We start from the raw sequence: 15479 nt of genomic DNA, 5'->3' as shown, positions 1-15479 counted from the left end.
GCGGCTTAGCCTCATCCAATTCAAGGTGCTGCATAGGGCCCACATGACTGGGACGAGGATGAGTAGGTTCTTTGGGGGTGAGGACAGGTGTGTCAGGTGCTCGGGGAGTCCAGCGAACCATGCCCATATGTTCTGGGCATGCCCGGCACTGGAGGAGTTCTGGAAGGGGGTGGCGAGGACGGTGTCGAGGGTGGTGGGATCCAGGGTCAAGCCAGGATGGGGACTCGCGATTTTTGGGGTTGGGGTGGAGCCGGGAGTGCAGGAGGCGAAAGAGGCCGGTGTGCTGGCCTTTGCGTCCCTAGTAGCCCGGCGAAGGATCTTGTTACAATGGAAGGATGCGAGGCCCCCAAGCGTGGAGACCTGGATCAATGACATGGCTGGTTTCATTAAGCTAGAGAAGGTCAAATTCGCCCTGAGAGGGTCGGTACAAGGGTTCTTTAGGCGGTGGCAGCCTTTTCTCGACTTTCTGGCTCAACGGTAGGGTACAGGGACAGTAGCAGCAGCAACCCGGGGGGGGGGGGGGGGGGGGGGGCGCGACAATGACTATGTTTGTTTATTTAATTTTAATGTATTTTTAAGTTCTTTTGTTGTTCATTGGGGTTGGGGGGTGGGGGGGGATGTGATACATGCGCCGATACGGTCTGGGGGTGTCACAGTTATTATGGGTTATTTTGTTGCATTTCATTGTTTGTTATGTTTTATATTTTCTGTAAAAAATTCCAATAAAAATTATATTAAAAAAAAAAGCTGGTAAGACCCCCCAGTTCAGATGAGATAAATAGGAAATACCAGCCAATCATCCAGTTGCTTTCCTGTGCGAAATATTTCTTTCCAAGTGTGGCTACAGCTAGCTGTTTTAAGCACCACTCTGCTGTTGCTGTTTCCTGCCACTCATCATATAGTATCCATGACATGATACCAAGTAAACTGCCCTTCATCAACTACCCCTCATCATATTGATTATCAATCGGTACTCTAAATATTTTTCACATGCACATGTGAAGAACCTATGATAGAGGATTATACAGCTGTCTAAATTATAGCCCATAACTTCCTCAAAGTGGCAATTTCCCGTGGATTGCCACTCTGGATGGACTGACCCTATCTGAAATTTCAACGCCCATGTCTCGCCCAAGCTTCCTCACTCAGGCTGGGTGAGACAGAAGCAAAACGCACCACTAGCTTCATCGGCGTGGAGTAACTGGGCCGCAGGGAAGCACCAGCTGTTGTAAAGGAGATGTTTAAAAAGGGCAATTTAAAGGAAGAAGATACGTTTCAATGATAAGTGATTCAGGTAATCGGGGAAACAGAGAGTAGGTGGGAGGGAGACTAAGGGGGTAAGTGGGAGCGAGGGAGGGAGAGGGTGAGGGAGACACCGGGAGGGAGGGGGTGAGAGAGAGACCAGGAGGGAGGGGAGCATCGAGTTTGGCTGGGTGTTCTTCTGTGCAAGGCTGGTTCCGGGGTCTTTTTAAATAGTTACATTGGAGCTAGAAGTAATTTATCCCCCTCCCCGCTCTGTCAGAGTAACTATCAAGGTAAAGCTGGCAGAACCATCCGAAGATAGCGATTTAAATTGTTCAGTCAGATGGTTCTCAGCCCAGCGCAATTGTCCACAGGAAGTTAGCACTTCTGGGCCATTGGGTATACCGTTATGGGGGAACGTTCTAGAGGGATTCCCCAGTGCATCATTAGGATACCCCTGAATTGTGACGCTGGGGAGCCAGGAGGTTATGGGTCAATACGAGTGGAAGATGTGTAACTTAGCCCCAAGGATGTCCCTGGAAGCAGCCGAGCAGCTATGGTTTCCTAGCTTTTTACTGCAAGGCTATGCTCAATAAACTTTGCTCTTGGGTTTTTTCCAGAATTGTTACACCACAGAGGCCATTTGTGTCAGCACCGGCTCACTGAATGAACTTCATGCAACACACAAGATAGTTCCTTCGACTTCCGGTTGCGGCTATGACCAGCTAAGTCGCACGTTTGGCTGCTCCTGAGAGGAAGGTGTTTTCGGGCCGATTGGAGGGCCCCTAACGGCGCTGGAACGACGATTCCCGGTGGGGGAAGGTCCCCAGAGGAGAACCCTGCGAAATTTATGGTCATCACCCGAAGTGGGGCAGGAAAAAAAGCGGCAGCAGCGCCCCGAAAAAAGCGGGGGAAGAAATCCAAAATGGCGGCCGGCGGCGCACCCGAGAACTGGAGGAAATGGGCGGAGGAGCAGCAGGCCGTTCTCCTGCGCTTCTTCACGGAGCTGAAAGTGGAGCTGCTGGAGTCGATGAACGCGACGACCACCAGGCTGATGGGAGCCCAGGCGACCCAAGAGGCGCCAATTCGGGAGCTGCAGCAGGAGATGGCTGTGAGGGAGGAGGAGGCCACGGTCCTCGTGGGAAAGGTGGAGGTGCACGAGGCACTCCACCTGAAATGGCAAAACCAACTGGAGGAGATGGATACCCGCATGAGGCGGAAAAACCTGAGGATCCTGGGCCTGGCAGAAGGGCTGGAGGGGTCGGACCTCCCGAGGTATGTGGCAGAAATGCTGGGCTCACTGATGGGGGCAGGGGCCGTCCCTTCGCCCCTGGAACTGGAGGAGGCCTACAGAGTAATGGCCAGGAAGCCAAGAGCAAACGAACCCCCGAGGGCGGTGCTGGTTCGGTTCCAGCGATTCAGTGACCGAGAGAGGGTGCTGAGGTGGGCCAAGAGAGAGAGGAGCAGCAAATGGGAGAACTCGACGGTGAGGATCTACCAGGACTGGAGTGCGGAGGTGGCAAAGCGGCGGGCCCGGTTCAACCGGACGAAGGCGGTGCTGCATGCCAAGAGAATTAGATTCGGGATGCTGCAGCCAGCGCGCTTGTGGGTGACCTATAAGGACCAGCACCACTATTTCGAGTCCCCGGAGGAGGCGTGGGCCTTTGTCCAGGAAGAAAAGTTGGACTCGAACTAGAACCAGGGGATACTTGGCGGTCGTTGCCGCTCTGGTACTTTAAGCTGGACACGTGGCTTTCTTTTGGTTGGATTTTCACTTGGCTGTATTTTTGGACCCCTTTTTTTTTTCTCTCTACCAGTTTTTTTCTTTTTTCTGTTATTTATAATGTTATGTTGGGGGGGGGAGTGCCGGGGGTATGTGTTTCTTGTGGGGTTTTTCTTTGTATCAGGGTGGGATCGGGGACGGGGGTGGAACTGAAGATGGGGGGGTGGGGAGTGGCAGGGCGAAAGCGCGGGCTTTCCTCTGGTTTCCCGCGCGCGGGGCAGAGGAGGGAGGAGGGTGGGAGGAAGGGGCGGAGTCAGCAATGGCTCCCTTTCCCGCGCTGGAGCGGGGTCGAGGAGGGGTGGTAAGGGGGGGGGATGTCCCCCATGCCGGGAGGAGTCGGATTGTGGCAGGGGCAGCCGGGTCAGCGTAAACCAGCTGACTTACGGAAGTACTATGGAGGGTGCATCGCGGCTAGGAAGGGTCCTAGCGTGGGGGGGGGGGAGGGGGGTGGGGGCTACCGGGTTGCTGCTGAAAAGGCCAGGGAGGAGAAGTTGAGGACCGGAGGGGTGGGGGGAGGGCGCCATCGCCATGGGGAGCGGGTCAGAAGGGGAGGGCTGACTCGGGGCGAGGTGACAGGATATGGCTAGTCGGCAGGGGAGAGGGGCGGGCTGCCCTTCGACCCGGCTGATCACTTGGAATGTGAGGGGGCTGAATGGGCCGGTCAAGAGAACGAGAGTAATCTCGCATTTGAAGGGACTGAAGGCGGATGTAGCAATGCTACAAGAGACCCATTTGAAGGTGGCGGACCAGGTCCGCCTGAGGAGGGGGTGGGTGGGACAGGTGTTCCACTCAGGACTGGACGCAAAGAACCGGGGGGGTGGCGATCCTGGTAGGGAAGAGGGTGTCGTTCGTGGCGGCGGAGGTGGTGGCGGATAAAGAGGGTAGATATGTCATGGTGAAGGGTAGGCTACAGGGGGAGAAAGTGGTGATGGTTAATGTGTATGCCCCGAATTGGGACGACGCTGGCTTCATGAGGCGCCTACTGGGCCTCATTCCGGACCTGGAGGCAGGGGGCCTGATCATGGGGGGGGACTTCAACACAGTGCTGGACCCCGTGCTGGACAGATCGAGTTCAAGGACGAGTAGGAGGCCGGCAGCGGCAGAAGTGTTAAAGGGGTTTATGGAGCAGATGGGAGGGGTAGATCCCTGGAGGTTTGGGAGGCCGAGGGCGAGGGAGTATTCCTTTTTCTCCCACGTCCACAGAGTCTATTCTAGAATTGACTTTTTTGTATTGAGCAGGGGACTGATCCCGAGAGTACGGGAAGTGGAGTACTCGGCCATAGCGGTCTCAGACCATGCGCCACACTGGGTAGATTTGGAAATGGGGGAGGCGCGAGACCAGCGCCCGCTGTGGCGCCTGGATGTGGGGTTGCTGGCGGATGAGGAGGTGTGTAAGAGGGTCCGGAAGAGCATTGAAAGATATCTGGCCACTAATGACACGGGGGAGGTGCAGGTGGGGATGGTCTGGGAGGCCCTGAAGGCGGTGATCCGGGGGGAGCTGATCTCCATACGGGCACATAGGGAAAGGAGGGAGAGACAGGAGAGGGAGAGGCTGGTGGGGGAGCTTTTGGACGTGGATAGGAGATATGCGGAGGCACCAGAGGAGGGGCTGTTGGGGGAACGGCGCAGTTTGCAGGCTAAGTTCGACCTGTTGACCACCAGAAAGGCAGAGACACAGTGGAGAAGGGCGCAGGGCGCGATTTATGAGTATGGGGAGAAGGCGAGTAGGATGTTGGCGCATCAGCTCCGCAAGCGGGATGCGGCCAGGGAAATTGGGGGAGTGAAGGAGAGGGGTGGGAACGTAGTGCAGAAGGGGCCAGAAGTAAATGGGGTCTTCAGAGACTTCTACAAGGAGCTGTATCGGTCAGAGCCGCCGACGAGGGGAGGGGGGATGGAGGGCTTCTTGAACAAATTGAGGTTCCCCAAGGTCCAAGAGGAGCTGGTAGAGGGGCTGGGGGCGCCGATAGGGTTAGAGGAGCTAGTCAAGGGGATTGGGCATATGCAGACGGGGAAGGCGCCGGGGCCAGACGGGTTCCCGGTGGAATTTTACAAAAAATATGCGGATTTGGTGGGCCCTGTGCTGGTACGAGCCTTCAACGAGGCATGGGAGGGGGGGGCTCTGCCCCCGACAATGTCGCAGGCACTGATCTCTCTGATCTTGAAGCGGGACAAGGACCCCGTGCAGTGTGGGTCATATAGGCCTATCTCGCTCCTGAATGTGGACGCCAAGTTGCTGGCAAAGATCCTGGCTACCAGGATAGAGGATTGTGCGCCAGGGGCGATACACGAGGACCAGACGGGTTTTGTGAAAGGGCGGCAGCTTAATACGAACGTGCGGAGACTGCTAAACGTCATCATGATGCCGGCAGTGGAGGGTGAGGCGGAGATAGTGGTGGCATTGGACGCGGAGAAAGCATTTGATAGGGTGGAGTGGAAGTACCTGTGGGAGACGCTGGAACGGTTTGGATTTGGGGAGGGATTTATTAAATGGGTGAAGCTGCTCTATTCGGCCCCGATGGCAAGTGTAGTGACGAATGGTAGGAGGTCGGAATACTTTGGGCTCCACCGGGGGACCAGACAGGGGTGCCCCTTGTCCCCCCTGCTCTTCGCACTGGCAATTGAACCGTTGGCGATGGCACTGAGGGGCTCAGGGGGGTGGAGAGGGCTGACAAGGGGCGGGGAGGAGCACCGGGTATCGTTATACGCGGACGACCTGCTGCTATACGTGGCAGACCCAGAAGGGGGAATGCCGGAGGTGATGGAACTGCTAGCAGAATTTGGGGACTTTTCGGGGTACAAGCTAAACTTGGGCAAGAGTGAGGTATTTGTGATACACCCAGGGGACCAGGAAGAGGGAATCGGGAGACTCCCGTTTAAGAGAGCAGGAAAGAGTTTTAGATATTTAGGGGTGCAGGTGGCAAGGAACTGGGGGACTCTCCACAAGCTGAACTTCTCCAGGCTGGTGGAACAGATGGAGGAGGAATTTAAAAGGTGGGACATGGTGCCGCTGTCGCTGGCGGGCAGAGTGCAGTCCGTTAAAATGACGGTCCTCCCGAGGTTTTTGTTTTTATTTCAGTGCTTGCCCATCTTCCTCCCTAGGGCCTTCTTCAAAAAGGTGACGAGTAGCATCATGAGCTACGTGTGGACGCACGGCACCCCAAGGGTGAGGAGGGTCTTCTTGGAGCGGAGTAGGGATAGTGGAGGGCTGGCATTACCCAATCTTTCGGGGTATTACTGGGCGGCAAATGTATCGATGGTGCGCAAGTGGATGATGGAAGGGGAGGGGGCAGCTTGGAAACGAATGGAGAGGGCGTCCTGTGGCAACATAAGCCTGGGGGCCTTAGTAACGGCGCCATGGCCGCTCCCTCCCACGAGGTACACCACGAGCCCGGTGGTGGTGGCCACCCTCAAGATCTGGGGGCAGTGGAGGCGACACAGGGGGGAAGTGAGAGGTCTGATGGAGGCACCGTTAAGAGGGAACCATAGATTCATCCCGGGGAACATGGACGGGGGATTTCAGAGCTGGCACAGGGTGGGCATCAGGCAGCTGAAGGATCTGTTTGTAGATGGGAGGTTTGCGAGCCTGAGAGAGCTGGAGGAGAAATTCGGGCTCCCCCCGGGAAACATGTTTAGACATTTGCAGGTGAAGACATTTGCTAGACGCCAGGTGGAAGGGTTTCCCTTGCTCCCCAGTAGGGGGGCGAGTGATAGGGTGCTCTCGGGGGTCTGGGTCGGAGGGGGGAGGATATCGGACATCTACAAAGTAATGCAGGAGGCGGAGGAGGCATCAGTAGGGGAGCTGAAAGCCAAGTGGGAGGGGGAGCTGGGAGAACAGATAGAGGATGGGACATGGGCTGATGCCCTGGAGAGGGTTAATTCTTCCTCCTCATGTGCGAGGCTTAGCCTCATTCAATTTAAGGTGCTACATAGAGCCCATATGACGGGGACAAGGATGAGTCGGTTCTTTGGGGGTGAGGACAGATGTGTCAGGTGTTCGGGAAGTCCAGCGAACCATGTCCATATGTTTTGGGCATGTCCGGCACTGGAGGAGTTCTGGAAGGGGGTGGCAAGGACGGTGTCGAGGGTGGTGGGATCCAGGGTCAAACCAGGATGGGGGCTTGCGATCCTTGGGGTTGGGGTGGAGCCGGGGGTACAGGAGGCGAGAGAGGCCGGAGTACTGGCCTTTGCGTCCCTAGTTGCTCGAAGAAGGATACTAATACAGTGGAAGGACGCGAGGCCTCCAAGCGTGGAAACTTGGATTAATGACATGGCAAGCTTTATTCAGTTGGAAAGGGTCAAATTCGCCCTGAGGGGGTCGGTACAAGGGTTCTTCAGGCGGTGGCAGCCGTTCCTCGACTTTTTGGCTCAGAGATAGGGTACAGAGGTCGTAGCAGCAGCAACCCGGGGGGGGGGGGGGGGGGGGGGGGTGGCAACAACGGTTGTGGTGGGTTATTTACGGTTGAAACGCGGGCAAATTTGCTCGCAGTTCATGTCTGATGTTGATTGTTGCTTTGTTTGTTTTTGGGGGAGGGGGGAGGGACAACGCGCGCGAGTTCGGGCGGGGGGGGATATTTGTTAAGAGGGAATATTTTGTAATATTTTATAGTTAGTTGGGGTAAATATCTTCATGTAAAAAATTCTTTCAATAAAAATTATTTTTTTAAAAAAAAGATAGTTCCTTCACTTTTCCTCCCCCCCGCCACAAAACTAACCTCCCATAGATAGCTATTTAAAAAAAAATTAAATACAAAAACATCTTATATATTTAATCACCTATTTCAATAGATATTATTTTATAAACTAACATATCTACTGTGATATCACAAAGAGTTGGGAATTGTGATAGGCAGGGTGGAGTTCACTCAATTCAATAGGTCATACTTGTCCAAATACCAAAAACTGAACATTTATTTAAAGGTCTTCAAAACACCTATACAAGATATCCCTATTTAAACCTAATGGCTAATCCATTTCCCATGGAAAACTCAACACAGTATATAACAGCAGTAGAAGTTCTCATGCAAGTCAAAGTTCCATCCAAATCAGGGGATTCACAGAGTCCGAGGTCAGCAACAAACACAGTATGCGCACAACACATTCTTCACTCCCCAAGGCACCTTTCTTGCATTCACCAAGTTGGCTTCCCCCCAGCAGGTTTCAGTGAGCTCTGCTTATAAAGTCCAGCAAGGCTACACAGCTGATCCTCGTTGCTCTGATTCTTTATGAAGGTTTTCAGTCTGCCATGGGACTTCCGTTGGCCATAGAGTCATAGAGGTTTACAGCATGAAATCAGGCCCTTTGGCCCAATTTGTCCATGCCGCCCAGTATTTAACCATTAAACTTGTCCCAATTGTCCGCATTTGGCCCAGATCCCTCTATATCCATCTTTCCCATGTTAGTGTCTAAATGCTTTTTAAAAGACAAAATTGTAACCGCCTCTACTACTGCATTTGACAGCTCGTTCTAGACACTCACCACCTTCCTGTATGAAAGAATTGGCCCTCTGGACCCTGTTGTAGCCCTCCCTCATCACCTTAAGCCTATGCCCTCTAGCTTTAGACTCCCCTACCTTTGGGAAAAGATGTTGGGGCCTCACGGTAGCATGGTGGTTAGCATCAATGCTTCACAGCTCCAGGGTCCCAGGTTCGATTCCCGGCTGGGTCACTGTCTGTGTGGAGTCTGCACGTCCTCCCCGTGTGTGCGTGGGTTTCCTCCGGGTGCTCCGGTTTCCTCCCACAGTCCAAAGATGTGCGGGTTAGGTGGATTGGCCATGCTAAAATTGCCCGTAGTGTAAGGTTAATGGGGGATTGTTGGGTTACGGGTTACGTGGGTTTAAGTAGGGTGATCATTGCTCGGCACAACATCGAGGGCCGAAGGGCCTGTTCTGTGCTGTACTGTTCTATATAATCTATATAATCTACCTTATCTATGCCCCTCATTATTTTATAGATCTTTATAAGATCACCCCAAAGCCTCCTATGTTCCAGGGAAAAAAGTCCCAGTCTATCCAGCCTCTCCTTATAACACAAACCATCAAGTCCCAGTAGTATCGTAGTAAATCTTGTCTGCACTCTTTCTAGTTTGATAATATCCTTTCTATAATAGGGTGACCAGAACGTACACAGTATTCCAAGTGTGGCCGTACTAATATCTTGCGCAACTTCAGCAAGACGTATTCTGTATTCAATGTTCTGATCAATGAAACCAAGCATGCCGAATGTCTTCTTCACCACTCTGTCCACCTGTGACTCCACTTTGAAGGAGCTATGCACCTGAACTCTTAGGTCTCCTTGTTCTATAACTCTCCCCAACTCCCTACCATCAACTGAGTTATCTTGGTAGGGGGAAACTGTCAAAAACTGGAAAATCTTACGACCCCCCCCAATGGACAAGCAACTCATTATTTTTCCATAAAAGTATAGTACAAATCATAACATTGCATTTCTGTATGAAATGCAATGCAGACGCTAGATATTCTTAGTGCATGTTTCTCACTTCTTTGTTTGTCACATTTTAGCATGACAAGGCCATTCAGCCTGTTCTTCCACAGTAGATCATATCGGATCTGTATCTTACCTCCTATTTTAGACTAAAGAATGTTAGTACCGTGATGAAATATTTCTTCATGTTGGCAGTTCTAATTTGTAAACATAAGCTGAAATAAAAAAGAATGGCATTAAAGATTTACCTGTAGTGTGCAATTTTCATTTCTTTTCAAGAATTCCACAAATCTTTCAACGACACCAGATGTGTTAATTACTTCATCAATAGGAGGGTTTGGCTCTAAAAATAAACACAAGGTTTCATAACAACTTGTAGGGATTAAACAAATAGGTTTTTAAAAAAATAAAATGCATGCATTTGAACATTTCAAGCAGCCTTTGCACATTGGACTTGTGGCCCATTTACAGGAATAGGAAATAATTATTCATGCACATATATTTAAAACACGTCCACAATTTTCCTTTCATGCTAGGTCTCCAAATCCAGCATGCACAAGGTGTTTGATTTGAATAATCCAAAATCTTTTAATTGAAATTGGGCTGACCTTTCCAATATATACTCTTTTCAAAATGTAATTCTATTGTGATGGTCGTTTTAGGGGGAAAATTACATTTTATCTTGGCGTGATGGTGCCTTTAAGAACTAGGCATCTCCAGGACATGAATTCTGATAAAACACCTGGCTGCCAGTAAATGATCATGTGACCAGGTTGCCTGGGAGATAAACAATAGAGGAAAAATGGTCAACGTAAGTTAATTATAGAGGTGTAATCCGGTGTTTAAACAGTTTAGGTTTTATATTTGATAACAAGTTGGCTGTAGAAGAGAAAACATATCCCTCAAGAGTTCAGTGAAGATTTTTGTGCTGGCTAAAAAAAAATTAAACCTCTTGTTAACTGAAGGACTTTTAACAGTATGTTGGGCTTCTGGTCTAGCCAAGCTCAGAGAGAGAAAGATTAGCAGCTCAGGTAACTGGCCAGAATATAAAGAACAGAAGAGAATGACTGAAAGGTTAATCACGACAGAGTAAAACGAGTATTGGTCCTCTAGAGAGTGGGGAGTTAATAGTAGATAATAAGAAAATGGCAGATGAAATTAACAAATATTTTGCTTCACCTTCACTATAGAGAACACAAAAAACATTCCAGTAATAGCTGTAAATTAAGTGGAAGGGAGAGGGGTGCTTATTACAATTACAATCACTAGGGAAGCAATATTGAGCAAGTCGCTTGGGTGTCCTGATGGACTTCATCCTGGGGTCTCAAAAAAAGGTGGCTAATGAGATGCATTTGAGAGAAACCCAAGGTAATGGGGAGAGTCAGTATGGTTTTGTTAAAGGAAAATCATGTTTAGCCAATCTATTGGAGTTCTTTGAAGGAGTAATACACACTGTAGATAAAGGGGAGCTGTAGATAAGTTGTACTTGGATTTCCAGAAGCATCTGATAAGGTGCCACAAAGGTCATTGCAGAAAATAAAAGCTGATGGTGTAGGGGTTAACATATTAGCATAGATAGAAGATTGGCCGGCTGACAGAAAACAGAGGCCAGAACCGGCTGCTCACGCTGCAAGGATCTCCTGGCCCTGCTAACGGCACACTCCCACTGCATGTTTCACATCTGCAAGGGGTTTATTCAACAGGAAACCCTGTTGACAATGGTGGAACCAGAAGATCCTGCCGCTGGCCAATGGCAGGCCGCCTCATACCATTGCAAAACACAGGGTGGGTTGCGTGGTGAATCCTGCCTAAAGAGTATGGATAAATGGGCTTTTTTGAATATGACAAGTGGAGTCCCACAGGGATTTGTGTTAGAGCCTCAACGCTGTACAATCTGCATCAATTACTTAGATGAGGAGGCCCAAGGTTCGGTAGCTAAGTTTGCAATTGACATAATAGGTTGGAAAGTAAGTGTTAGATTTTGAGGAAGTGACCACACGAGAGCGCAAGGAAAAACAAATGAGGTTTAATGAACACTCGTAAACGCTTTACAATCCACTCCTCAAAGGGTCTCCTGCATCACGGCCCACATCTGTGCCGGGATTTTTATATCCAGGTTGATCCCACTCAAGAAGAGAATTCTGTGGAGCAGTTCAAATTCTTTGAGGGTCACGGGTAACCTGATCAGTCTTCCCGTGACTCTTGTATAAAGTAAGACACTCTTTCTACAACCCCCCCCCCAAAAGTACGAAAGTGTCCGCCAACAGGGGGCGCGGGGAGGACCCCTGCACTTCTTTCACCCGAGGATGCCACTCAGGTGTCAGCAGTGCGAGCCCAACGGCATATAAAGCTCGGAGGAATTGACACTTCTGAGTCGATCACCTTGATGGAGCTGCCTCTGGCAGTTGTTCACTCAGGCCGCTGTCCCTGGCCCCTTCTGGTAGCTGCTGGTGGCTGTGTCTCCATCTTGGGAGTCAGTCATCAGCTTCTGACATCTCGGCAATGAAACACTCAGGGCATGCGGTGGCAGTGCTGGCAGTGCCAAAGACTGCGCCTTCCACAACAGGGTTGTGCAGCATGGGAGCGCGGCTGCAGAGATGGTCCATGTGTCAATTCAACACCGGATCCTGGATGCGTACTGTATATGACACCGGACCCGAGACGGCAACACCCAGAACCCCCACCACCTCCAAAGTTTTGTACATAGACCATGTTTCCAGGTGCAAAATGTCAGAATGGCGTACAGCTGCAAGAGTCACCCTCCTACCGCTCCTGTCCGCTGAGAATCTTCCCGCCTATATCAGGCAGTAGGAGGCGGAGGCGAGTCTGCAAGTTACAACCCATGAAGAATTCTGTTGATGCAATGCCTGTGGTTGCACGAGGCATGGTCCGCTAACAAGAAAACATGGCAACTGTGTAGAGGGACCCTGTTGTCAGCTTCTGCATTCCACGTTTGACTATTGGGACTGCTCGCTCGGCCAACTCATTGGATCTGGGGTGATGTGTTGTGTTGTGGACGTGGCATACCCCATTCAGGCGCATGATAACTCAATTCCGCACTGCTAAAGGATGTTCTGTTATCCGAGACCAAAACCTCCAGTGTGGCATGGATGCGGAAGGAGAGTCAGGACTTCAGAATTGTCGCTTTAGAGGTCCTTAACGGTGTACCATGTACGCCCAACAACTTTGAGTGGCCGATGAGGATAAGGAACATTGGTCCTTGGAAAGGGCCGGCAAAGTCGGCATGGAGACGAGCCCATGGGTATCCCGGCATTTCCTACGGGTGGAGGGGTGCTGCGGTGGGAGTTTCTGCTGCTCTTGGCACAGGCTGCAGCACTGGGCAAGCTGTTCGATCTCTGCATCCATGCCTGGCCACCATACGCAGCTGCAGGCAAGCATTTTCATCTTCAACACCCTGAGGTACCCGTTATGGAGGTCCGTCAGAATGAAACCTTGCTCCTTTCTTCAGAACCATGACGCGTGTCACCCACAAGAGGATCCAGCCTTTGGTGCAGAGTTTTGCGATTTTGGTCGTAAACGCCTTCAGATCACCAAGCAGCGTGCGATGCTGGGCCCTATATAGAACAATGTGTCAAACTCAGCTATTTAGGAGTCGGTCAAGGCCCACGCATGTACCTGGGCTGCCATGACAGGCAAGGCATCCATGAAGTGCAAGGTGGTGATGACCTCATCAGCACTGGAGTGTGTTAATGGCCTGGTCAGGAGCGGAAGCTAACTCAAGACGATCACATGCAGAATTTTTGTTCCAGGGCCGTGTTCTAACACGTAAGCTGCCAGAAGTAGGGCTCACCTTTGAATCCTGGTGGACAGCTACTGCAGAGTGAGTAAAAGGGTGGATTAAGGAGCAAGAAGCTGAGTGGGTGCTTATGGAGGAGGGCTCCTGCAGAGAGACCTCCTTCTGGTGCTAGCCACAGCGGCATTCCCATCCTGACCTGATAAATATTCAACGAACCCAGTGGTGGTAGCAACATTCCAGTCGCGGAACCAATTGCGACAGCATTTTGGGCAAACTGAGATGTCCGATAAAGCCCGCATCTGCAACAACCACAGGTTCACACCGATGACTATGGATGCCTCCTTCGAAAGGTGGAGACAGGAGGGGGGCGCTGACAGTTAGGGACTTTTACACCAACAAGTTAACAACGCTCAAAGAGCTGACCACCTGATGGTGGAAAACAAACTTAGGTAACGACAACTCAAAAACTTCCTACGAAGAGAAACAAAGACATATCCACGACAATCACTGCTAGAGGACCTGCTGGACACGGATATCTTAGGGAAAGGGAACTGTGGTGACACGTACGGGCGATTGCTAAAGGGAGCCAACACCCAACTGGACGAGACAAGGGAGAAGTGGGAAGAGGACTTGGGAGTTTGAAATAGGCTGGGGACTCTCGAGCGAAGCACTGCACAGGGTCAACTCCACCCCCAGATGTGCAAAGCTAAGCCTAATGCAGCTAAAAGTGGTACACCGAGCCCACTTAACGGAACCCGAATGAGCAGGTTTTTCCCAGAGGTAGAGGATAGATGCGAAGGGTGCCAAGGAGGCCCGGTCAACCACGCCCACATGTTCTAGTCTTGCCCCAGACTTGCTGGGTTCTGGACAGCCTTCTTTGAGGCAATGTCTGAAGTAATGGGGATGAGAGTGAAGCTATGACCGAGAGTGGCAGTTTTCAGGGCATCAGAACAAACAGATCCTTCATGAGGAGGGCGGCCAACACACTTGCCTCCCTTATCGGCCGCCGGAGAATACTGCGCGGCTGGCGGTCAGTAGCACCACCCAAAGCTGCGGGCTGACTGTCTGACCTGTCAGAATTTATCCAAATGGAAAAAATTAAATTTGCCATCTGAGAGTCAGAAGAAGGCTTCCACAAAATTTGGGAGCCATTCACTCCATTGTTGCAAGACCTGTTTGCAGCCAACAACTAGGAAGCCAAAGATTAGGAAAGGGTAGCAATAAAAGAATAGGAAGGGGAAACTGTATAAGAAGTTTTACTTCTTATAGTCTCTTGTTTAACTCCCACTGTTTGTTCATGTTCATATTTATATTTGTTTTGTATTCCAAAAACTCAATAAAAACATTTATAAAAAAAGAATATAGGGTAAGCAGAGCAGAGGAGCCAGAGGGGACAAATGGCAAGGAAGCACGAGTGTGAGTGCAACAACAACACCAAGGTACACCTGGGTAGCACCAAACCTGCCCCGGTATGTTTTAAGGCAACGTGTTTATAAATCAATTCAGTATGGTTGTGATATCCGATCACTGGGAGCTCAAAGTTAGGGTCCCCATATAAGTATATATGTTACCTTTGTAGGCATGCATGTTCATTTTTCTTTCATATTCTCATTTTGTAGATTTTTCTTTATGTTTGTGTGACGTTCCTTGCAATGTTGTTATAAATACATGCAAACCAATAAAAATATTTTAAAAAAAAGAATGAGTGGATTGGCTTACGAGGAAAGATTAGCCAGACTGGGTTTGCTTCCACCGAAGTTTAAAAGAGTAAGGAATGATTTGATTGAAGTATGCAAGTTCCCGAGTGGTCTTGTCAAGGTGGATCTGGAAAGGGCGTTTCCACTTGCGGATTAGTCGAGAACTAGTTGGCACCGTTTTAAAATTAGGGTTCACCCATTTAGGACAGAGATAAGGAGAAAGTTATTCACTGAGAGTTGGAGGCAATTTTATAAGACTATAAGATATAGGAACAGAATTAGACCATCTGGCCCATTGAGTCTGCTCCACTGGTAAATCATGACTGATATATTCTTCATCCCCATTAGCCGGTCTTTTCTCCATAACCACTGATCCCCTTATTACTCAAGAACATCAGATATGTCCTCGCGATGCTGTTACCTACAACAGGGCCACAAACCAAGAGCTGAAAGGTGGAATTAGACAGAAGATAACATTTAGCCTCTCAGGCATGCTCCAGCATTAAATACGATCTAGTGAACTTCCTCTGAATTGCCTCTAATGCTATTACATCTTTCCT

At 50.3% G+C, this 15479-nt stretch overlaps 1 protein-coding gene across 2 annotated transcripts in view; it reads right to left on the bottom strand.

The window, feature by feature from the left end:
- The window catches only part of LOC119964597 (importin subunit alpha-7), a 97451-nt gene that overhangs the window by 37602 nt on the left and 44370 nt on the right, over positions 1–15479 (bottom strand). For both annotated transcript variants that reach the window (XM_038794285.1, XM_038794295.1), the window contains one exon: positions 9714–9808. In XM_038794285.1, coding sequence (XP_038650213.1) covers positions 9714–9808 — 95 coding nt within the window. The remainder of the gene's footprint in view (positions 1–9713; positions 9809–15479) is intronic.

This window comes from Scyliorhinus canicula, chromosome 1 (assembly GCF_902713615.1).
Source record: "Scyliorhinus canicula chromosome 1, sScyCan1.1, whole genome shotgun sequence".
Taxonomy (NCBI): domain Eukaryota; kingdom Metazoa; phylum Chordata; class Chondrichthyes; order Carcharhiniformes; family Scyliorhinidae; genus Scyliorhinus; species Scyliorhinus canicula.
This window is presented reverse-complemented; position numbering and strand designations above follow the sequence as displayed.